This window comes from Pan troglodytes, chromosome 15 (assembly GCF_028858775.2).
Source record: "Pan troglodytes isolate AG18354 chromosome 15, NHGRI_mPanTro3-v2.0_pri, whole genome shotgun sequence".
Lineage (NCBI taxonomy): Eukaryota > Metazoa > Chordata > Mammalia > Primates > Hominidae > Pan > Pan troglodytes.
In genome coordinates this window covers 86,493,128-86,517,544 of record NC_072413.2, presented here as the reverse complement: position 1 = coordinate 86,517,544, position 24,417 = coordinate 86,493,128, and the positions used below count along the sequence as shown (strand labels likewise).

The window sequence follows — 24,417 nt, the reverse complement described above, 5'->3', positions numbered from 1 at the left end:
ATAGATAATTTCTATCACTGCGGAATGTTCTGTTAGACAGTGCTGCTCTAAATCTAATGATTAGTTTTCAGGAAAGATGTGAGAACATGTAAACTTGCCAAATGACCCCATGAGCCTACAATCAGAAAAGTCCAGAAGGCAGGAAATTCTACATGACAAATGGCTCCATTTCTGTTAATAACATGAAAATAAAAGGTAATAAAAACTTTCTTTTTTATAGCAAGAGAGATTTAGAAACATCCATTAAATGTAATCTGTAGACCTTGTTTGGATTCTAATTTAAGAAAATTGTAAAAATGCATTTTTGAGGCAATCATGAAAATTGCATATGAATCAGGTATTGGGTATTATGAAGATGTTCATTTTGTTGGGTGTGATAAAAATGTAGTTACATTTTTAAAAAATAAAGCTTACCTTTTAGGGATATGTACTGAAGTACTTACAGGTGGCACGATGTCTGGGATTTGCTGTAAAACACTGGCGGTGGAGGGGGCAAAGGACAGGATGGATGCAGAAAACGTGGTAGGCATAAGGTTGATGGGTGAGGCACCATGATAAGGAGATGGGGTGACTATACTTAATGTCTATACATATGTTTCAGAATTTCCAAAATAAAACTTAAAAAATAAAAATGCCGATGCCTACACATTGCCTTCTATTACTAGTCTAAGAAAAACAGATGAAGAAAAAAGGCTGCCTCTTCATACATTATTTGGAATTTCTGTTGTGCAAAATGGGGTCACCTAATTTATTATATAATTATTGTCATATATTGTATGAAATATTTTATATTGGAAAGTTGATCAGTAACTTCATAAAGATTTAGATAAAATATTTAATCAGCATATTTTGACTTTCGGGCAAGTTTATGGAATACTTGCTTTTGAATCAAAACGTACAATTTCTTTTATTCCTTGGCTGACAGTTTTGAATTCAGGTCTGCATGTTACATTTTATTACTGCTTTGTTTTTTTCCTATTATTTCATTCTTCTTGTTGCTTGGTTGCCAGGCTGGAGTGCAGTGGCGCTATCTTGGCTCACTGCAACATCCGACTCCCGGGTTCAAGCAATTCTGCCTCAGCCTCCAAAGTAGCTGGGATTACAGGTGCCCACAACCATGCCCAGCTAATTTTTGTATTTTTTAGCGGAGATGGGGTTTCACCATGTTGGCTAGGATGGTCTCGACCTCCTGACCTCGTGATCCACCTGCCTCAGCCTCCCAAAGTGCTGGGATTACAGGCATGAGCCACCGCAGCAGGCCTGCAAAAATATTGAAATAACATATTTATAAGCCATCTTCAGCCCCACCAATATATAGAAATTTTAGCAAAAAGGTTTTTTTAATCACTTTAGTAGAAAGTGATAATGTCATTGAAGTGTAATTTCTTGGCCATCTGCTCCTACAGTAAATACTTCTTTAAGAAAAACATATTTATGGCTGGGTGTGGTGGCTCATGCCTGTAATCCCAGCACTTTGGATGGCCGAAGTGGGAGGATCGCTTGAGCTCAGGAGTTTGAGACCAGCCCAGGCAACATAGAGAGACCCTGTTTCTACAAAAAATTAAAAACAATTTAGCCAGGTGTGGTGGTGTACACCTGTGGTCCCAACTACTCAGGAGGCTGAGGCTCAAGGATCACTTGAGTCCAGGAGGTTGAGGCTGTAGTGAGCCCTGATTACACCATTGCACTCCAGCCTGGACTATAGAGCAAGACCCTGTCTCAAAAAAAAAAAAAAATCTATCTGTCTGTGTATCCATCCATCCATCCATTCATCCATCCTTAGTTGCTTCCATTAAAGGATTTGAGGGATAATACAATAACATATAATAACAACCACTTATGTTTTTTACTGTATATTAGACACTGTCCCAAGTACTTTATTAATTTAATTCTCATAACAGATCCTGTGATGTAGGTGCTATTATCTCTATTTTGTAGATGAGGAAACCAAGACACAGAAGGGTTGAACACCTTGCCCAAGGTCACACTGCTAGTATGTACTGGAACTGGGACTCAAGCAGGCTGGCTCCTGGGTCCTTGCTCTCAACCATTGTGTTTTGTGGACTGTCATGTAAAATACTAAATGAATAAAAATACTAGAAATATCTATAACTGTAGATTTGTCGTGGTTAAGAACAAGACCTTTGGGTCATTGAGACCTGGGGATTCAAACTCCAGCTCAGTCTGGCTCTGTGCATTTGAGCATGTTGTTTAATCTCTGAGCTCCAGCTCTTCATCACTTAAAGGTAACTATTATTAAATAGTGGAGAAAGCAATTAAGAGGGATAGTAATGAGTGTGATTATGCCTGGATTTTAGCTGTGAGCTTAATGGCAGCCAAAGCAAAAGAAGAAATATGAGTTCCATCATTCATTATGTAACACAAAGAAGCATACCTGTTTGCAAGTATGATACATTTTCCTGGTATAGCATTTAAACAGAAACTTTGAGGTGTGATTTTTATATAAGACATTGAACCAGAAATGAATGTTAGAGCAAATATGGAAGAATCAATTCTCATAACAGTATAATGTAAGGCAAAAATATTTTTGTGGAAGGCTACATTAATTGGGTCCAAGTATGTTGCTTTTTCATGTTTTTTGTTTTTTGTTTTGAGACAGAGTCTCTCTGTGATGCCCAGGCTGGAGTGCAGTGGCACCATCTCAGCTCACTGCAACCTCTGCTTCCTGGGTTCAAGCGATTCTCCTGCCTCAGCCTCCCAAGTAGCTGGGACTACAGGCATGTGCCACCACGCCTGGCTAATTTTTGTATTTTTAGTAGAGATGGGGTTTCACCATGTTGGCCAGTCCGGTCTCCAACTCCTGACCTCAAGTGATCCGCCCGCCTTGGCTTCCCAAAATGCTGGGATTACAGGCATGAGCCGCTGCACCCAGCCCTTTCTAGTGTTTTTGATTTAAGGAAAAGTCCTAGAATATTTAGAATGGAATATGTGAATAGCATGTTCAATAGACAGACTTCCCTAAACACGCTCTCCCTCAGATAAGCTTCTGAAAGGAGCTGCCATATAGAAAATTTCAAGTTTTTCTCTTTGGTGGATCCCAGAACTGCCAGCATCCCATTAGCTGTAGAGGGAAATCCATGGGTTTGGCTGTTAGCAGGTGGAAGGAGAAAAGCTGGATCCAAATTCTTCTTACTTGAATGCATGGTGTTTTGGTCAGGTTCTTTGGTAATAAAGAACAGAGGTTTACATGTCTGTGGCTGAAATAAGATGATAAAGACTCATATGAAATGATTAAAGGGGTGGGCTGTCAGAGGAATTCAAACATGAACTGTAACTGGGTTGCACTTCACAGGCACCAAATACGGAGGACAGTTTGGATTCCAGATGGCTCCATAGACTGCACTGGCAGAGTGTCTGTGATTTCCATTTAGTACGGTATCCCCAGCATCTAGAATAATGCTTAACATATAATAGACCCCAGTAATTACCTGTTGAGAAAATAAATAAAAGGAAGTAGTAAATCTTCACTCTAGAGCTTTATCAAAATGGAGAAGTGAGTGGCTTCAAGTACGTGATTGATAAGAGCTGCTGTTAGCCGGCTATGCTCTTGGTCCTTCACATATATTATTATTTGAGTATGTTCAGTCCTGTGAAGGGGTGATGGTACCCTCATTTTACTGGTGATAGAATTTAAATTCACCAGATTATGACTTGCCCAAGTTCGTGCAGAATACTAATTTGGAGAGTTCAGGTCTACTTGACTCTAAACCTTGTTCTGGTAACTGATGCCCTATATATTGAAAGTACAAACAGGGTGGTAAACAGAAGTAAACCCACATTACCAGATATTAAGAAAGCATCTTAACAGCTGTTTTGAGGGATTTCATCAGAAACATTTTAATATCAGCCTGGTCTGAAATATCAGAAACCATTTTTCTCTGGCTTTACTTTCCAGTGCTAGGGAACTTCTACCAAACAAGGTAAACAAACTCTTATATTACTAAGTTACTAGTCAGAGTTTTTAAAGTAAAGATTAGCCACTGGCTTTCCGTTTCTCCAACTAAAAAGAAATTGTAGGGACTGTTTTACAGGGCATGAAGCAGATGACTAATTGTCTTATAGGATCGTTTTAATTTTGAAATAACTATAATCTGGGATAAGTAACTCATCACATATACTTTAATATGTGTAAGTGTCATGTGGTTGAGGACTTTCTCATCCTTGTTTGAAACCGTCTAGGGGCTCTGTGTGGTGGTTCATGTCCGTAGTCCCAACATTTTGAATCCAAGCACTAGGATTGCCTGAGCCCAGGAGTTCGAGAACAGCCTGGGCAACATGGTGAAACTCCCATCTCTATAAAAAATAGAAAAATTTGTCAGGCATAGTGGTGTGCACCTGTAGTCCCAGCTACTCAGGAGGCTGAGGTGGGAGGATCACCTAAGCTTAGGAAGGTTGACGCTACAGTGAGCAGTAGTCATGCCACTGCACTCGAGCCTGGGCAACAAAGGGAGACCCTATCTAAAAAAAAAAAAAAACACACACACACAACCATGTGGGATTAAGGTTTTATTTCACTGGTTTATGCTTCTCTACCAAATTATGGTTAGATGCATTGTGTCTCAATGAGATAATATTGACATTGACCTTATACAACTGACATTTTTTATAGGTATCAGTATTATCTGCAACTGAAGAAAGATATCTTGGAAGGAAGTATTCCTTGTACCTTAGAACAAGCAATTCAGCTAGCAGGCTTAGCTGTTCAAGGTAAATAAGATCAATTCATAATGAAATGGTTCTATCAGATTAAAATGTGTTACAACAAAATAGCAAGGAATTTTTAAGTTAACTATCTATATACATCTTTAGTAGTGTTTATATATTAGTGAAATATTCTGTTATCTAAGGGGCTTCCTTTTGGGAAAAAATGAACTTGGAATACCTCAATGAAATATGAGACTTCTGGAAGTTAATCATGTTATAGGTCAACAGAGCAAACAGTACAATAAATAGAAGTATGTATATATGTGTGTATACACACACATATGTACAATCATATGCCGAATGACATTTCGTTCAACAAAAGACCTCATATAGGACAGTGGTCCCATAAAATTATAACACTATTTTTAGTGTACCTTTTCTGTGTTTAGATACACAAATACCATTGTGTTACAGTTGCCTACAGTATTCAGTACAGTAACATGCTGTATAGGCTTCTATGAGCAATAGGTTATACAATATAGCCTAGGTGTATAGTAGGCTATACAATATAGCCTAGGTGTGGAGTAGGCTGCACCACCTAGGTTTGTGTAAGTATATTCTGATGTTTGCACAGTGACAAAATCTAATGATGCCTTTCTCAACACATTCCCATCCTTAAGTGACACATGACTATATACATATACATTTATTAATACTATGCTATGTATTCATCTAGTTCAAAGACTTTATCTGCTAATAGGTCATATTTTAAGAAGAAAGATATGCTAGTCAGTGAGTTTGATGAGGTTATATTCACTTACAGTTTAAGTACACTTCATATGTTTGGTTTCTTTTTATTTATTTCAATAGGTTTTTGGGGAACAGGTGGTGTTTGCTTACATGAATAAGTTCTTCTTATTTATATAGTTACTTTTTTTTTTTTGAGATGGAGTCTCGCTCTATGGACCAGGCTGGAGTGCAGTGGCACGATCTCGGCTCACTGCAACCTCCTCCGCCTCCTGGGTTCAAGCGATTCTCCTGCCTCAGCCTCCCGAGTACCTGGGATTACAGATACCTGCCACCACACAGACCCAACTAATTTTTGTATTTTTAGTAAAGATGGGGTTTCACCATGTTGGCCAGGCTGGTCTCAAACTCCTGACGTCAGGTGATCCACCTGCCTCAGCCTTCCAAAGTGCTGGGATTATAGATGTGAGCCACCGTGGCTGGCTATGGTTACATGAATAAGTTCTTTAGTGGTGATTTCTGAGATTTGGCTGTACCCATCACCTGAGGAGTGTACCCTGTACCCCATGTATAGACTTTTATCCCTCACCCTACTCCCACTTGTTTGGTTTCTTAAATGGTTGTCCTGAATTATGCAGTAATATCATCAATCATAATAGATAAAGATGGCTGGGTGCGGTGTCTCACGCCTCTAATCCCAGCACTTTGGGAGGCCAGTGTGGGAGGATTGCTTGAGTCCAGGAGTTCGAGACCAGCCTGGGCAACATAGCAAGCCCTCATCTTTAAAATGTACATATATAAATAAAGATTCTGCATTTCACCAGCATTTTTGAATTGTTTATTTTTTTCATTTTTACGTGTCTGATATACATGTATTTACATGTATGTGTGTATTTTCCTTTTTTTGGAGACAGTCTTACTCTGTTGCCCAGGCTTGAGTGCAGTGATGTGATCGTGGCGCACTGCAGCCACAACCTACTGTGCTCAAGTGATCCTCCCACCTGAGCCTCCCAAGTAGCTGTGACTACAGGTGTGCGCTACCATGCCTGGCTGATTTTTAAAATTTTTTATAGAGATAGGGTCTTGCTATGTTGCTAGGCTGGTCTCAGACTCTTTGGCTCAAGCTATCCTCCCTCCTTGGCTTACTGAAGTGCTGGGATTATAGGTGTGAGCCACTGTGCCTGGCTGGGAAGATTTCTGATGGGGCATTATTTCAAACAATAACTGGCATTTAGCCTTGGGAGTGAAATTTAATCAGAATAATTATTAATAAAACTCCTTCAGCTATAAGCAGGCATGGAGACATGTATCATTTTTAAACAAATGCCTGATGCACATGGAGCCACATTCCTTTTCAAGGTACTTTAGATTTTCTTAAGTATCATTTTTGGCTTTAAGAATTACTTTTTCGTAAGCATTTTGCTGAATTGTCAATTTTTTTAAAAAAATTAAAAATTTCAACACAAATATATCTTGCTGTAATATATTCAAGTGGTCCCAGTGGCCTCAAGTGTAATATATTCAAGTGACCCCAGAGGTCATCAGTACTGTTGACAATTTGGTTTCTCCTTGACATTTTCCTGTACATAAGCAAGCATATATGATTACAGGGTAGGTTTTGTTTGCATTTTAACTGTAAAATGAGATCATATTACATAGAGCTTGCAACTTTTTTTTTATTTAATTCATAGGCATTTTTCCAAGCCAAGACTCATATCTGCCTAATTAACATTTTTAAAAAGATACTTTAAAAATATACTTTATATAGCTATAACAAATTTGACTTCTGAAATATTAGCATACCGTCTAGATATACTGCATATTGAATTTTGTTCTGCATATTTTGCAATGCAATTTAAATATAATTAACATGTGAATATTTGTCATTCTATATAGCGGATTTTGGTGACTTTGATCAGTATGAATCCCAGGACTTTCTTCAGAAATTTGCCTTGTTTCCTGTGGTAAGACTTCTTTTGACACTGGGCCTTTTAAAAGAAACAGTTTATTCCTATACCCTTAATAATCCCTGAAATGAAATCCGTATGATAGACTTACTGTCAGGAATAGGATTATAAAAAAAAATTCCCTCTTATAAACATCTCAAGTGTGACTGCTTTCCCTGTTGTAGTCATCTTGGTCCTTGTGAACCCACAGAAACTGAAGGGTCTGTAGTCACTGCACTGTGCCTGGAGACATTTGTTTTCTATTTGTGAGTTTAAAAAGAAGGATTCGTTTTCAGCTTCTCAGGAAGCATGCACAGGTTTTACTTTTAACTGAAGGTTTGAAACCTTACAAAATTATATTGAGGAATGAATGTCGCTTCTCATCAGCAATTTAAAAAGTAGATGACAAAGACACTGCCTTCTACTTTTATAAAGTCATTACTGATGGAAGGGACATGGAAACTGCATTGCAACAACTAAGGAAGGTGTGGTATGCTGTTCTGAGTGTCTACACAGCGCCAGAGAACGCACAAGATGTTTTTATCTTGCTGGGCTCAGGACTGGCTAACTACTGTCACCAACTTGAAATAACTCAGCTGAAACTTTCCCTGGGATTGAGAAGGTGGGGCAAGTTTTTTTTTTTGGCTCTTGTGAGAAGCCAGTTAATTCCTTAGAAAGATGATTACCTATGTAAACAAAGCTCCCATATAGTAACAATAGTCATAATTTTGCCTGATAGTGACGAGAGTCATTAACAGTCAATGGCCATGATTCCTTCTAAGAAATTGGGGTGAATTGTCACATACTTACCACTGTGTGTTTTCTTCAGGGATGGTTACAAGATGAAAAAGTATTGGAAGAAGCAACCCAAAAAGTGGCCTTACTACATCAGAAATACAGGTAACTCTAAGAAATAAGACATGGAAATAGCATAGAACCAATGTCTGCTTGAATTTGAAATATTCAATTAAATATTTAATTTACATGATTAATATTTATTTGCCCAACTAAATTTGGAACATTACTGCCACTACTATTACAAGTAGCCAACATTTATATAGCACTCACTGTGTGTCATGTGCTGTTCTAAGTAAGCACTTACCCATATTACTCATTTATTGTCCATGTTTTACCAGTGAGGACACTGAGGAAGTTGAAAGCAGCCAGTCATTGAAGGGTGCCCATTTTTTACTGCATGTAGTAAAGGTTTGTTTGATAACCTCAAACAAACCTGTATAGGTTAACGTAAAATTAGGATGATTTGTTTTCTTTTATGATACAGCTTAGCAAGTACAGGGTTACTTCCCTCTCTATACCTATGGAAGCTGTGTCTGTCACCTGGGGAGCTATGCTAAGAGCTATGGTGCTTATTACTCTGAACTATGCTTCTGCATACCTTTGTATACTTGTACATATTGACGTTCTTTCATGATGAATCTCTGTGTTGCCTGTAAGAAAAAATACTCTTCTGGATAATGCTAAGTCTTATTCTAAACCAACTACCACACAGTTCCACATACAGATGCTCCTTGACTTGTGATGGGGTTAAGTCCTGATAAACCCATAGTAAGTTGAAAATACTCTTAAGTCGAGATGTATTTAATACACCAGTCCTGCTGAACATCATAGCTTACCCTAGCCTACCCTACGTGTTCTCAGAACACTTATATTAGCATACGGTTGGGCAAAATCATCTAACACAAAGCCTGTAATATATTTTATAATGTTGACTATCTCATATAATTTGTTGAATACTGTACTGAAAGTGAAAAACAGAATAGTTGTGTGGGTCCTCAAAGTACAGTTCCTACTGTATTTGTATCACCTTTGTACCATTGTAAAGTTGAAAGTCATTCAGTTGAACCATCATCATAAGTTGAGGACTGTCTGTACTCTAAATTCTTATAACTACTCATTAAGATAAACATTATTATCTCCATCTTACCAGATGGGGAAACCAAGCTCAAAAAGATTTTGTTATCTCTGGCTGGGAGCAGTGGCTCACGCCTGTAATCCCAGCACTTTGGGAGGCTGAGGTGGGCAGATCACGAGGTCAGGAGATCGAGACCATCCTGGCAAACATGTTGAAACCCTGTCTCCACTAAAATACAAAAAATTAGCCAGGTGTGGTGGCATGCACCGGTAGTCTCAGCTACTCAGAAGGCTGAGGCAGGGGATTCGCTTGAACCTGGGAGGTGGAGGTTGCAGTGAGCTGAGATCGTGCCACTGCACTCCAGCCTGGTGACAGAGCAAAAAAAAAAAAAAAAAAAAAAGATTTAGTTACCTCTACGTGTGGTAGAGGTGGGAATTGAAAGCAGATCAGTTTCATTAGAACCTATTGCTTATCCCCTTCCAAATAAAATAAACTTTTGCCTCTAGTCTCTCTCCACTCAAATCCACACAGTGACTCACAAAAGATTAATCTCCCTAGAATATCAGTTTCCTCTTACCTCTCTCCTTCTCCTTCCACGTGCTCATGGGTATTTTCATGCTTTCTACTAGCCCAAGTTCATTACCCTGGGATTAAAGGCCTCCTACAAGTTGGTTAAATCCTGCCTTCCCAGCTTTACCTTCTGCTGGACAGCAGAACCACATGAACCATTTCTTTTCTAGCTTAATTGGTCCCTCAGGCACACATTGTCCTGCCTTTTGTCACTTCCATTTATTCATTTGTGCATTTCCTTAAAAGATAGCTTAGTGTTCTTATTCTGCATTAAGCAGAGGAAGAGTGCTGGATGCTATGGCACAAAGATAAATAGAATAATTTCTTGTCTTCTAAGAGTGCATTCCCAGCCCTGCAATATGAGGGCTGGCAGGACAACCCACTATAGTAATTATAATACATATAAGAAGATAATGAGTGCAGTTAGAGGGGTATGGGCGGAATGTGTTGGTACTGCATGGAGCTGCGGCATTGGAGAATCCCAGAAGGTGATCCAGAGGAAATGATGCATAGACAGAGTCTTGAAGGATATTAGGGATTGGCCAGGTCCACAAGTGAGTCACAGGCACACCAAGAAGAGGGATTCTCATGTGCAAAAGCCCAGAGGGGCTAGGGAACATATTCTATCTGAAGAGATGCAGAGTTTGGAATGGCTACAGTGTGGGTGCCTTGAGGACAGCGGGGAGCATCGGAAGATGAGGCTGGAGATGCAAGTCTGCATGCACTTGGGCACTCCTCCTTTACCCACACTGCCTTCCTACCCATCCTAGTAGTGTTGCACTCACCTGAGCAAAAAGGGGTTTTCATGTAGCCTCCTCGTACCCTTATTCCCTGCGTTCAACATTTAGCACATAATTCTCAGTAATGCCTGATATTTTGTTGTTTTTATTTTTGTTTTTTTTTTTGTTTTTTTGTTGCCCAGACTGGCATGCAGTGGAGCGATCATAGCTCACTGCATCCTTGAACTCCTGGGCTCAAGCAGTCTTCCCACCTCAGCCTTCCAAGCTGCTGGGACTATAGATGTGCACCACCATGCCTGGCTAATTTAAAACATTTTTTTTTTTTTTTTGTAGTGACAAGGTCTCACTATGTTGCCCAGGCTGGTCTCAAACTGCTGGCCTCAGGTGGTCCTTTGTCCTTGGCTTCCCAAGGTGCTGCGGTTACAGGCATGAGTCACCATGCCCAGCCCTGATATTTGGGATAATAAGCAATTACTTGGTGGTTTAAGAAAAGTTCAAGATTTCACCCTAAGATTTTTTAGGGAGTTGTTTTATCCCCCACCTTCCCACTCATCTGCCTTAAGTATGGAGAGCAGGATCTCATGTGATACCCTCAGCATTCAGCACATACTGGTTTTCAGTAAATATCAATAGATTGATATAGCCAATTATAGATGCTTAGAAACGTGAAATGTTTATAATGTCTTATGCTAAATTGACATATAGGTTTTAAGAAAAGCTTTATTTTAAACCATTTTAAGCTTGCTTTGTGAACAATCTTGCTTCTTTTGGGTTGCAGAGGGCTCACAGCTCCTGATGCTGAAATGCTGTACATGCAGGAGGTAGAGAGAATGGATGGCTATGGAGAAGAGAGCTACCCTGCTAAGGTAAGTGTGGCTTGGCGGCTGGGGCTCTTTAAAGTTAGGCTTACAAATTTGAGAAGATCATGGGGAAATCCAAGGATGTCCTTATGTGCAAAGGCTGAGGACGTGCAAAACTCTGGAAACTTAAAAGCTGAGGTCCTGGTGACCAAAGTTTTCTGGTAAAACACATTCCCATTTTGTGGTTCATACTTTGAAATGGTCTTGAAATAGAGTTCCTAAGGAGGGCCAAACTTTTTCAATTTTTATACTTACCTATAAGATCATAGATCTCATTCAGACTTTTGTCTTCCTGAATAGTTACTCTGTAGGTCTTCGGAACTTTCCACATCTGGGAAACCAGTCCAGGGAACTCTAGCAGCAGTTCCTCTGCATCTGCTTCCTGGGTGTTTCTTCTTCTGCTTTCTCCTTGTAGGATAGCCAAGGAAGTGACATATCCATTGGAGCGTGTCTTGAAGGTATCTTTGTGAAACACAAGAATGGAAGGCATCCTGTGGTATTTAGGTATTTTTCTTACCTCTTTTTGTATGTTTTCTATGGCTCCTGTTGGTGATACATTTTTTAGTACTTACAGCAGTTAAATTGTTCACAAGTCTATACCAAGGTCTCATTAAAAAATGGAAATAATTCCCTTCCTAGGAAAAACATACCATCTGAATGCAACAGTCCTTTTCAATAAGCCGCTTTCTTCAAAACTGAATGTCCAGAGTATAGTGCCTATAATGACGGCCTATTATAAAATGCTTAAAAATGTGTGACCCTTTTTGTGCCATATGGAGGCCATTCTTTGCTTTGATATGAATGTTTAATTTGAGCTCTGGTTTCCAAGGCTATTTATTGGTTAATTTATTTATTGTGAGGCAAGGTCTCACTCTGTTGCCCAGGCTAGAGTGCAGTGGTACAGTCACCACTCACTGCAGCCTTGACCTCCCAGGCTGAAGTGATCCTCCCATCCCAGCTTCCTGAGTGGCTAGGACTACAGGCTAATGCCACCATGCCTGGCTAATTTTTGTATTTTTTGTGGAGACAGTTTCACCATGTTGCCCAGGCTAGTCTCAAACTCTTGGGCTCAAGCTATCTGCCTGCCTCCCAGAGTGCTGGGATTCCAGGTGTGAGCCCACTGTGCCCAGCCTGAAGGGCTCTTTCCTATGAAAAATATAGAGCTTTGTTTTGACTCTAGTTTTGTACCAAAATTCCTAAAATACCAGTATCTAAGCAAATTTCAATTATTTTTTATAATGTTGGTTTTTTTTGCTGATATGAAAAAAGATACTATTCATTTGTGGAAATCTTGGAATGTGAAGCAAGTTGGAAAGAATATATAGCGATGTGCTAATAGTAACCGACTCTGAACAATGAAAGTACAGGTGATTTTAATTTCCTTTATAGTATTCTGTGTTCTAATTTGTATCTTAAAGATAGTAAGTTGGACCATATTGTACAATCCCCTACCTTTAATTCCTTAAAATGTGTAATCTGGAAAACCCAAAGTTCATGTCCAACCAAAAGCTTATATTGTTTTTATAAGGCAGGAAAACATATTCTATCACTTGTGTTTTTTGGTTCCTTTGTGTCTACCATTTGTTGAGTGCTTATCATGAGTCAGATAAACTATGCTGAGCATTTTTTGTGAATTTTTTTTAGTGTAATCTTCATAACACTGTCAGCAGTAGGTATTACCACCACTTTGCACGTGTGATAATTGAGGCTTAGAAAAGTTGTGATTTGTCCATGGTGACCCAGTTATTAACTGGCATAACTAGGACTAGAACTTGGATCCTCCACTTTATGCGTGGGCTCTTAATCGCTGTATTAAACAGCTTTTATTCTCTCCACCGCCTACTCACTGCCCGCCCCACAACACACACACTACTCAAGCTTTCTAAACCACTCCTACCATTTCTTCTTGAGAACTAGTTTGGCCTTTGAAGAGCTTTTTCTCTAAACTGACATCTCCTCCCTCACTTCCTTTGCTTTACTGCCTCTTGAGCCATGAATTCTCCATGGTGATTATGACCTCAGAGAGTACGCATCACTTGGGGAGCAGAACCCCATTCCTAGAATGCACTGCCCTGGGCTGGGTGGCTCCCCTTTGGCAGTTGCTCTCTCGTCCCCAAGCCACTTATATTAACCCTTCCCAACATGCTGAGTTGGGGGTCAGGGAGAGGAGAGGAAAATGGATCCGTGGCTTCACCTGAAGAGCAGGGCTCTGATGGTGCCCAAAGTGTCACATGGAAACTTGAGGCATCTACCTGGCTTCCTTTATCACTGGATAGGAATTTTCACAGTTGCCTTAATGTGATGCTAATAATCTTTAGATTTAACAAACAACGGAATCCGTACTAAGTTGATTTTATTTTAATACATTTAAAATAAATAAATCTAATGGAGAAGGATAAAATTTTTTCTTCCATAGTTTTTTCTTTTTATAAAATTCTGTGATTAATAAAATCAAATATTAACATATAAAAGCTAATATGACAAAATTAGAAAGTATAAGATTTTGAATCCTAGTGATCACTTCCAGCATAGTTCACTCTTTGAGTTCCTGGCATTTCAAATTTATCTTCACCCTGAAGCTTTTCAGAGCACACCTCCCCCACTTTTGTGCCTTATTTTAATACCTGCAGCACTTAAAAGTTTTTGTTTGCTTCTGTGTTCTTTCTCCCACCTTTCCCCTCCAACTGTGCGAATTTGAGGGAAGCACTGTAACTCACTAATCTTAGCGTCCCTAGGACCTACTGCAATTTCTGGCATTGTTATAATAGGTGTCTTTTATTTTGTTGAATGAATAAATGGGGCATTGGCAATCAGCTAAGAGAGGGATCTTCCATCAAGCAAATCTGACACATGAGAATGATACATTTTACGTCTTTTAAATTCTCTTTTCCCTCATTTATTATACATGAGTTTACTTTTTGAACTAGCTGCTGTTACTTCAATTAGAACATTCATGCTAGCTGATTAAAACCACTGATTTTTTTTTTCTTTTTTCTGTTTTGGTTTTTTTTGAGACAGAGTCTCGTTCTGTTGCCCAGACTGGCATGCAGTGGCACAATCTTGGTTCACTGCAACTTCTGCCTCCCGGGTTCAGACAATTCTTCTGCCTCAGCCTCCCAAGTAGCTGGGATTACAGGTGCCTGCCACCTCGCCTGGCCTAGTTTTTGTAATTTTTTTTTTTTTTTTTTTTTAGACAGAGTTTCATTTTTGTTGCCCACGCTGGAGTGCAATGGTGCTGTCTCAGCTCACTGCAACCTCCGCCTCCTGGGTTCAAGCGATTCTTCTGCCTCAGCCTCCCAAGTAGCTGGGATTGCAGGTGCCCACCACCATGCCCAGCTAATTTTTTTTGTATTCTTAGTAGAGACAGGGTTTCACCATGTTGGCCAGGAGTCTGAAACTCGTGACCTCAGGTGATCCACCTGCCTCGGCCTCCCAAAGTGCTCGGATTGCAGGCGTGAGCCACCATGCCTGACCTAGTTTTTGTTTTTGTTTTTTATTTGTTTCTTTGTTTGTTTGTTTGAGGCAGTGTCTCACTCTGTCGCCCAGGTTGGAGTGCAGTGGTGCGATCTCGGCTCACTGCAAGCTCTGCCTCCCGGGTTCACACCATTCTCCCGCCTCAGCCTCCCGAGTAGCTGGGCCTACAGGTACCTGCTACCACGCCTGGCGAGTTTTTTTTTTGTTTTTTTTTTTGTATTTTTAATAGAGACAGGGTTTCACCATGTTGGCCAGGCTGGTCTCGTGTTTCTTGTTTTTTGTTTTTCTCAGAAATGTTACCAAATGCTAACTTACACGTCAGGCTTAGGGAAAACTTGTGTATTCTATCTCCTTGTTTCCCCCATGGGCACTCACATTGCCAGTTCTCTATTTGCTGTTCTTTAGGTGGCATGACATTGCCAACATGTCCCACAACAAGTCCTTTTTTGCATTAGAGCTGGCAAATAAAGAGGAGACCATCCAATTTCAAACTGTGAGTAAACATTAGGGGTCTGCATGGAATGTTTTTCCTAAAAGTTAACAAGTTCTACTTCTGCGTGCCTGTATGTGTTTGGAGGCAGGGCAGCATTAAAATGACAATATTTTGTAATTGTATAAAACATGCAGTTTTATCATATAGCATTTTGCAAAATGGCAGTTAGCAAAAAATGGCTGCTCAGTAAATGCTGAGTGAATGAGTCTTTGGATAACTACTGTCTGATCATGATAACCTTTAAACTTCAGGGATTATGTGGGGGAGAAAGTAAGCACTGATATCTTAAATTTCATTGATAAATGAATAGCTCTGAAGAAATGTTATTTAACAGTTACTTGCTTTTGCTCTCTTGACAAAGGCAATATTGAGTTACTGAGTCATATTTTTGTTTAAAAATGTCTTTGAGTATATTTAGCAAGAATAAAAGTTGGTATTTTTATAGTTTTTAGATTCCCAAGTCATTTTGAAACTGTTTAATATGAGAATCACACTGTTAGAACAGATTGTTTTGTCTTCATAAATTAAATCCTACTTGTGGTATTCATACCATGGGCACAGTGTTGGAAAATGAAAGGCTTATAGTGTTCTGAAAGTGACTTTGTCATATGATGTCACCCATTATGTCTTTAGACAAACTCTGCATTAAACGTATCAAGTTGTATGTGTGCTTTCATATTGCTTTATGCCTATTTTGTTTGCTAGGAAGACATGGAAACAGCAAAATACATTTGGAGACTCTGTGTTGCGCGACACAAGTTTTACAGACTAAACCAGTATAACCTGTAAGTATGTCCTGCTCATGGAAATTATCAAAAATAATGAATTTAGAAATTGTAATCTTGAGTATACTGTATCATCAAGAAAGACATTTTATCAGTTGACATCTTTTTTTGATCCTATAGCTGTTTTCCTAGTTTAGCTTTGGACCAACTTCTAATAACTACATTGTATGCCTCTGAGATTTATTTCAACTAGTTACAAGAACCATTGTAATTCTTGAAAGGTAAAAAGGGAATAATATCCTTTATTTGTTTAAATCAATCCTCTGGTAAGCATTTTGAGTCATTAAAGATTATTCAGCTTTTCCAGCTATCTGAAGAATTTTTGCCCCTCCTTCCTGGTGTGCATTTTTCTTAGCCCACATGGGTTTCTTACTGTTTGCCAGATCAATAAAGCACACGGTGATATTGCACATATAAAATATTGTCCTTCATCTATACTCCCCTCCAGCCTCTGCACCATATCTCTGCTTTCCTGAATAGCAGGTTTCCTCAAGAGAGTTGTGTATGCTTGTATGTTTCCTTCCTTCCATCCCATTTTCCCTAAGCCTCCACGTTACTGATGCTGCTTGTTGTGGTCAGGTGACTTTCGTCCAGTGATCATTTCATGAGTTCTCTCACTTGACCGCTCCGCAGTACTGATCCTCCGACAGCTCCTTCCATCCTTCTGGAATCCTGCTCTTCTTCGGCTGCCAGGACACCACCCCCTGCTCGGTTTCCTCTTTCTAGGCTGTTTCTTCTCAGTCACCTTTGCTGGTTTGGTCCTGAGGCCTTTTCTCCAAATCCTTTCCTCTAGGGGGCTTCTCCTGACCTGTCCTCCCCCTGAGCCCCCGGTTCAAGTGATTCTCCTGCCTCAGCCTCCCGAGTAGCTGGGATTACAGGCATGCGCCACCACACCCCACTAATTTTGTATTTTTAGTAGAGACAGGGTTTCTCCATGTTGTTCAGGCTGGTCTTGAACTTCCGACCTCAGGTGATCTGCCTGCCTTGGCCTTCCAAAGTGCTGGGATTACAGGCGTGAGCCACCGTGCCCGGCCCTCCTTGAGCTCTTGACTCCTGCATCCTACCGCAAGCATTTAGTTTGCTTAGTCCTCAATACCACTCTGAAAGTTGTGGTGAATATATACTACTGCCTGTATATTCTGAAGGTAGAGCTGGCAGAACTTGCTGATGAATTGGATGTGGTATGAAACCTGACCATTTTTACCACTCGTGTTAACAGCTTAGTGCTGGCTGCCACTACTTCTCATCAGAATACTGAGGTAGCCTTCTGACTTTCCTGTTTCTGTGCCTTCGCTGCCTGTAGCTTATTTTCCATATGTCAGCCAGAATGATCTTAGTTTAACCTGAATCAGATCCTGACACTCTTTTTTTTTTTTTTTTTTTGAGACAGAGTCTCGCTCTGTCACCCAGGCTGGAGTGCAGTGGCACGATCTTGGCTCACTGCAACCTCCGCCTCCCGGGTTCAAGTGATTCTCCTGCCTCAGCCTCTTGAGTAGCTGGGACTACAGGCACATGCCACCACGCCCAGCTAATTTTTTGTATTTTTAGTAGAGATGGGGTTTCACCATGTTGGCCAGGATGGTCTCGATCTCCTGACCTCGTGATCCACCTGCCTCAGCCTCCCAAAGTGCTGGGATTACAGGTGTGAGCCACCGCACCCTGCCCAGATCCTTTCACTCTTCTTAACCCTCCTTTGGGATTCCACTTCTTTTTTTAAGTAATTTTTTTAGTTTGTTTTTGAGACAGCTCTGTCACCCAGGCTGAGTACAATGGCATGATCATGGCTCACAGCAGCCTCTCAACCTCCCTGGGCTCAGGTGATCCTCCCACCTCAGCCTCCTGAGTAGCTGGTACCACAGGTGTGTACCTGGTTAATTTTTTGGTGTTTTTTATAGAGGCAGGATCTCCTTATGTTACCCACACCAGTCTCAAACTTCTGGACTTTAGGGATCCTCCTGCCCCGGCCTCTCAAAGGGCTGGACAGGTGTGAGCCACCAGGCCTGGCCCCATTTTACTTCTAATAAAAGTACGAGGCCATACACAGTGTGGTCCTTGCCTGGTTCCAACCTTATGTCTTTTATCCTCCTCCCTGCTTGCTCTGTTCCAGCCACATTGGTATCCTGGCTAGGCTGCAGATGTGCCTCACCCTAGGGGAGGCTGTCCTTGCTCTTTTCCCAGGTCTCCACCTGCCTTGCTCCCTCATTGCAGCCTGCTGTCTGGTCAGATATGACCCTCTTCAGAGGCTGTCCCTGATTGTCCTATGGTACCCCCCTTCCACTATGATCTGTCTCTTTACCCTCTAACTTTGTTTTGTTCTTTATAGCACTTAGCACCACGTGAATTTCTATATTTGTTTGTTTGCTTGTTTGCCTGTATCCCCTGTCAGCAGGTTAGCTCTAGAGCAGTGCTTGAGGACAGACACTCTTCCCTGCCTTCAGTGCTATATTCCCCATGCCAAGCAAGGGCCTGGCTCACTGTCGGCCTTAATGAATTTGTTCAGCTAATCTATAGATACAGGTGTTAAGAGCTCTGATTCAAGATGTCTTGGTGCTGTAAGATCCCTTAGGAAAATGGTACGTCACCCAGAACTGCCAAGATAGGAAAGGCTACCCAGCCAAGTGACATCTAAGCTGAGACCCGAAATGTTGCACTCAATTCCCACAACCTTTCTTTAAGCTGTCCTTGTCCCTGGTCCATGTCTGGAGGCACCTCCTGGAGCTCCCTCCCACTTGGCCCCCCACGCCCTATCTCATCTGTATGCAGTCAGTCTTCTGGATAGATAAGCAAAATATGTAGCACTGCTCTTGAAGTTACATGTCAGGAACAAATCTGAGCATGTGCCTCTCACCCGCCCCATCCTGGGTACAGGATTAAGGGCAGACTCCTGAGGTCCTTCTCTGGACTTAGCTGCCCCAGCCCAGTTGGCCTTGGAGTCTGACTCCAGGAAGGCATCTTTCCTTATCATGTGAATGCCCCCAGCCCAGGCCTTTGCTAAAATGTCCTTCCTTCCCTTCTCTGACAGACTCTTAGTCATTCTTCAAGATTGAGTTTAAAATACAGCCCCCATAGACACCACCAAACATTCAGTTTGCTTAGTCCTCGACACCACTCTGAAAGTTGTTTTTTCTACCTCTTTTATAACAATGACCTGAATAATTCATAACAATATTTTAGTAAATGCTTGCTCTGTGTCAAGCATTATACTGAGAGCTTTTATTTTCTTTAATCCTTACAGTAACCCTGTTGGGCACAATTATTACTATCCCATTATTGATGAAGGTATGGAGACTTATAGAAGTGAAATGTCTTGCCCTGCCACACAACTAGTAAGTGGAGCAGCAAGACTCGAGCCTGTGCTCTTAGCCGCTGTGCTAGCCTGTTAGAGTAGTTCCTGCCTGCTTTTTTCATATTGACAGATATCAATTGACAGATCATTTTCATTTGATCTGTCTCTCTTGTTTGATGAAGCTCCATGAGGGCAGGGTCTCCTCTTTCTCATCTTCGTGTCCCCTGTCTGGCAAGGTGCCCGGTGCATAAGGGCTTAGTGAACAATGGGAGCCGGAGTGTGGCAGTGATGGGAGTCACAGGGGAGAAGAGCACTTTTGCTCCTTTGTCTCTTCCTTTTATTACAGATTGTAAATGAGGCATGGGGTGGAGGCAAAGTCTAACAAGGGCATTTTGTCCCTTAGCACCAGGAAGGAAGGAGAAAGCCTGTGGAAGTGCCTTCTGTCTTGCAGGGTGTGAGAGAAACTCTGGGCAGGAGCAGCAGTGTAAAGATAACATGCGGGGATGCCCACCCGGACGGGGAGCTGGCCAGTGGTTTGCATGTATGGCCCAGTCCCTGTCTCTTCTCTGCCTTCCCCTGCACCATGTTTGCATCCGAGTCCCCACCGCTGGTCTGGTGATGGGATTTTCGTAAGCACTGACAGGGAGGAGGAACCTGCTTTCTTTGTAAATATGGGAAGCAGTTTCTGCTAGGGGCCTGGGTGTATTTGCATATGAAAGTGTTCCCCCTGGTGGTGATATTCAGTAGTGCTACTTGCCTTTGGGGTTCCCTGGGGCTGACCTGGTTATCCAGCCATATGTGGCATGATTTCTATGCAGAAGTAAGTTCTAAGATTCAAGCAGTAGATAATGCAGTCTGTTGGACCACACCATTTTCATTTTAAAGACTTTAATAAGTTAAGAGTGTTCATAATATTGAGCCATTATTACCTCAGTTCGTTTCTTCTCTGGAAAATAGTGGAGAATCTACATTTTGAATAAACCATAAAACATAATCCCTTTCCATGAGGCATCCATATTGGTTGGTGGTTAGTGCCTGTTTTTTGTTTGTTTGTTTGTTTGTTTGCAAATTAACAACTTGTAATAAGTAAAAGAGGGAAGAGGGAAAAGCAACAAATGATTGATTATGGTGAATGAGTCTTAGAAATTCAGCTCTAGTTTTTGGAATATTGCTATTTATTGGCAAGTGTGAACAAAACTACATTAATGTCATCAGTTGCATATGCTATACCTAAATAAGGAACACCTGAATCTTTTTAAAATGGAACAGTTATGTTTAAAGGGCTGTTTTCCAAAGTTTGCTTTCAATCTCTATATATCCAATAGATTGTGGCAGTTGATTTCCATGAGCTATTCCTATGTAATTACTTATGATTCATTCTGTAGGGAACTAATATATTTCATTGTGAGCGTTTGTTTCCCACATAAAGTAAATGAAGCTTTTAATATTAGCTTTTAAAATTTTGCTTGATAATAAAATGAAAAGAACTTTAATTGTTATGGCCATGTTTTAAAGGCTCTCAATATAGACTGTTTAGTCATGTTCCAATATTAGGATTCTGAAGTATTGGTAGACTTGTTGTCATGGGCCAGATGGGTAAACTAAAGCGTGATAGGCATTTAACAAAACTGCCCCTGGCCTGGAACTGGACAGTGGCTTCTGGACATCTGGTTTGGGCTGGGGTGACTGGTGGCCCAGGAGATAGACTCGACTTGCACAGAAAGGGGAACTGTAATCCCAGGGTGTCCCCTTTACCCCCAGTCCTGATCTATTGTAGTTTATTGCTGCTTGGGATGGCCTTATGTGACTCATCTAATCTTGACCCAGATAACTATATTTTAGTATTTATACAATGGCATAATCCAACAGCCTTCTCCCTCCACCCCCTAACAAAGTGCATTAGATAACAGAATGATCGTTATCCAAACCTTAAAAATGTTAGATGGATAACAGTCTGTCTTTTAAAAATTATAAAGTGAGGATATTGAGACTTTTATACTTAATATTCCTTTATGGTTGAATTGGGAATTAAATGACATAATAATGTCAACCTGTTAGATCAGAAATCTGCTTCAAACCCACTGTCTCTCACTCTAAGCCCCAGAACTGGTCATGCTGTAATCACCCTCCCTGATTTATATAAGGAAAATGCCGGGAGAGTTGGGGAGTCATGAGAGGCCCCTTGGTGTAGGTGGCTCCCCTGCTCTTTTCTGTGAGGAAAAGGGAGGATGGTATCCTTCAACCTGCAAAGCCAAGTGATAGAGGGTTCAAGAGACTTTCTCCAGAAGGGAAACTTGTATTTCAGACTGCAGCAGGCCACTCGCTGAGCGCAGTGAGTGCTCCCTGCAGCTCAGGGGTGTTGGTGAACATAGCAGCCGGTGTCCACCTTGGTTCCGGAGACTTTTGTAATCAGGAGACTGACTAGAGTAGGCCCTGCCTGGAAAGGGAAAGAGTTTACCCATCTTCTTGGCCTACTGCAGGGCTTGAAGAGACTATAGGAAGTCTGGAAGAAGATGGAGCAGCCCCTATCCCATTCCAGTCCCCTGAGCCCCAGAAGTGTAGAGAGGACCCAGTAGTTCCCATGGATCCATGTGAAGGAGCAGGGCAGGAAGAGGTGGGAGGGGAGAGGAGGAGCAGCCACAAGGCCAAACAGTGGGACCTCTGGGTATGGGGACATGGACCCCTGGTGGAGCCGAGGAGAGGCAGCGGCTTTTTCTGAGTAGGTTCTCATATGGATAAAGGTCAGTGTCACCCTGGAAAACCACACATGTCGGCCGGTCGCGGTGGCTCATGCCTGTAATCCCAGCACTTTGAGAGGCTGAGGCAGGTGGATTATCTGAGGCCAGGAGTTCAAGACTAGCCTGGCCAACAAGGTGAAACCCCGTCTCTACTAAAAATGCAAAACTTAGCCTGGCGTGGTGGCGGGCACCTATAATCCCAGCTGCTCGGAAGGCTGAGGCAGGAGAATCCCTTGAGCCTGGGAGGTGGAGGTTGCAGTGAGCCAGGATTGCACCACTGCACTTCAGCCTGGGCGACAGAGCAAGACTCCATCTCCAAAAAAAAAAAAAAAGAAAACCACACATTTCATGGGGCTGGAGTGACACTAGGGCCTCTCCCTCCATCAGTATTCCTTCCCAGTTACCTGAGATGGTCTCTGCTGGCTTTGTTCCTCTCCCATCCCACAATGCCAGGAAGCTACACCTAAGGCGGGGTTTGGTAGGGGGGTGAACAGTAGGAGCAGGCATCCCAGAGCCAAGTCAGTGACCTGTAAGCAGCTTGGATGCAGCCCTGGTCTACCCAAGTGTAGGCTGGGAGGAGAGCATTTATTCTTCCTTACCCTTACTATAGTGAGCTCAAAAGGTGTAAGTCATTGAGACAAACATTTGCTAGGTATTTCCACCATCTAACACTTTTATTTATTTATTTTTTAAAGAGACGGGGTCTTGCTCTGTCTTCCAGGCTGGAGTGCAGTGGTGTGATCATAGCTCACTGTAACCTCAGACTCCCGGGCTTGAGGGATCCACTGGCCTCAGCCTTCAGCTTCTGAAGTAGCCAGGATTATAAGCGTGTGCCACCATGCCTGGCTAATTTTTTTTTTTAGTTTTTTAGAGATGGGGTCTTGCTTTGTTGCCCAGGCTGGTCTTAAACCCCTGGCCTCAAGTGATCCTCACATCTCAGCCTCCTAAGTACCTGGGATTACAGGAAGGAATCTATTCCTTGAACTATCTATTAGTGCATGAGCTATCAATGGCATCTTTTTGTTTATCAAAATCTTAACTCCCTTACATCGTATAAGAAAGGAAACTTACAAAGCAAAATTCAGACGAGGCTTAGAAATACAAGCTCAGCTGTAAATGCTTAGTAATAAGCATCACTTTAGTCCTCACTTGTTAGTCATTCATTTGCTCAGCAAAGGCACCAGGGATACCACATCTTGCCTCCACGGAGCTTACGATTAGTTGGGGTTGGGGAGCAGGTTGGACACATGATTGTTAGACACATACACTCAGGAATCTGACAGACCTGCTGGTTCAAATGCCGGTTCTACTACTTGTTTGCCATGTGACCAGGAGCAACTTACTGAACCTACGTATCACTTTCCTTATCTGTAAAATCAGGATAATAACTGGACCTCCCTTATGGGTTTGGTGTTCACATTCCACGAGATAATCACGTACAGTCCTTAGCACAGTTTCAATAAATAATATTGATTTTACTTGGGCTGGTAGACTTTTTTCTTTTTTTTAAAGACACCAGGTCCTAGTATCCCAGTTTCCCAGGTGGAATATGGTGGGAATTCGCAGATGGGATCGTAGTGCACTACAGCCATGAACTCCTGGATTCAAGGGATCCTCCTGCCTCAGCCTTCCAAGTCGCTGGCACTACACAGGCATGTGCCACCACGCCTGGCTCACCCTTTTTAATTTTTATTTTGTCTTCTTTGGCACACAGATTCTAGTGATTTCTTCTCAGTTATTTAGCAGCACCCATCAACATAGTAACTGCCCAAAAAGTTTGGAAACCACAGCCAACAGTTACAAGGTTTTCTCTTGTATGCCAAGTTGAGGATAGCTGGTCTCAGAGTAAACTGCATTTATAAGAACAATGCCAAGAAGAAAGAGAAGGTTAGACTATTAGAACTGATGGCGTGGCTGCATGGGTCAAGCACTTTGGCAGGTACACGCTTTTGTAGTTTGTTTTCTTAGTAGAGCCGGCTACTACAGTGGGCAGTGTTCGCCTCCACACTGGGTGCTGCGGCAAGAGCGCCAAGATAAGCTCTCAGTGTGGGAGGGCCGCCCATGTGCTGAAGCTCTGCATCCTTGGGTTTTGTGTTTTATTTTTGCCCCAGGCTGGGCAACTGTGGACATGTTGTTGGAGTTTGTTGACAGAGAATTCTGTTGGCAATCCTTGTGAATTTGTAGTACTTTAAAAGTTTAAGTTCAGTCCATCTAGACAGTGAGTCTCTGCTAGACTGAAC

General features: G+C 41.6%; 1 protein-coding gene and 1 long non-coding RNA gene across 4 annotated transcripts in view; one reads left to right on the top strand and one right to left on the bottom strand.

Moving 5' to 3' along the window:
• PTPN21 (protein tyrosine phosphatase non-receptor type 21) overlaps positions 1-24,417 on the top strand; it is an 85,555-nt gene that overhangs the window by 38,818 nt on the left and 22,320 nt on the right. For 2 of the 3 annotated variants that reach the window (XM_510107.8, XM_016926538.4), the window contains exons 4-10: positions 4,631-4,728; positions 7,309-7,376; positions 8,188-8,258; positions 11,320-11,407; positions 11,817-11,905; positions 15,281-15,368; positions 16,074-16,153. In XM_510107.8, coding sequence (XP_510107.4) covers positions 4,631-4,728; positions 7,309-7,376; positions 8,188-8,258; positions 11,320-11,407; positions 11,817-11,905; positions 15,281-15,368; positions 16,074-16,153 — 582 coding nt within the window. The remainder of the gene's footprint in view (positions 1-4,630; positions 4,729-7,308; positions 7,377-8,187; positions 8,259-11,319; positions 11,408-11,816; positions 11,906-15,280; positions 15,369-16,073; positions 16,154-24,417) is intronic. The other variant, XM_063793027.1, reaches the window with a different exon arrangement.
• On the bottom strand, positions 6,319-13,386 carry LOC129136998 (uncharacterized). Its single transcript, XR_008539069.2, has 3 exons — positions 13,299-13,386; positions 11,657-11,863; positions 6,319-8,806 (listed from the first exon to the last, which is right to left on the bottom strand). It is a non-coding gene; the product is annotated as an uncharacterized LOC129136998 (long non-coding RNA).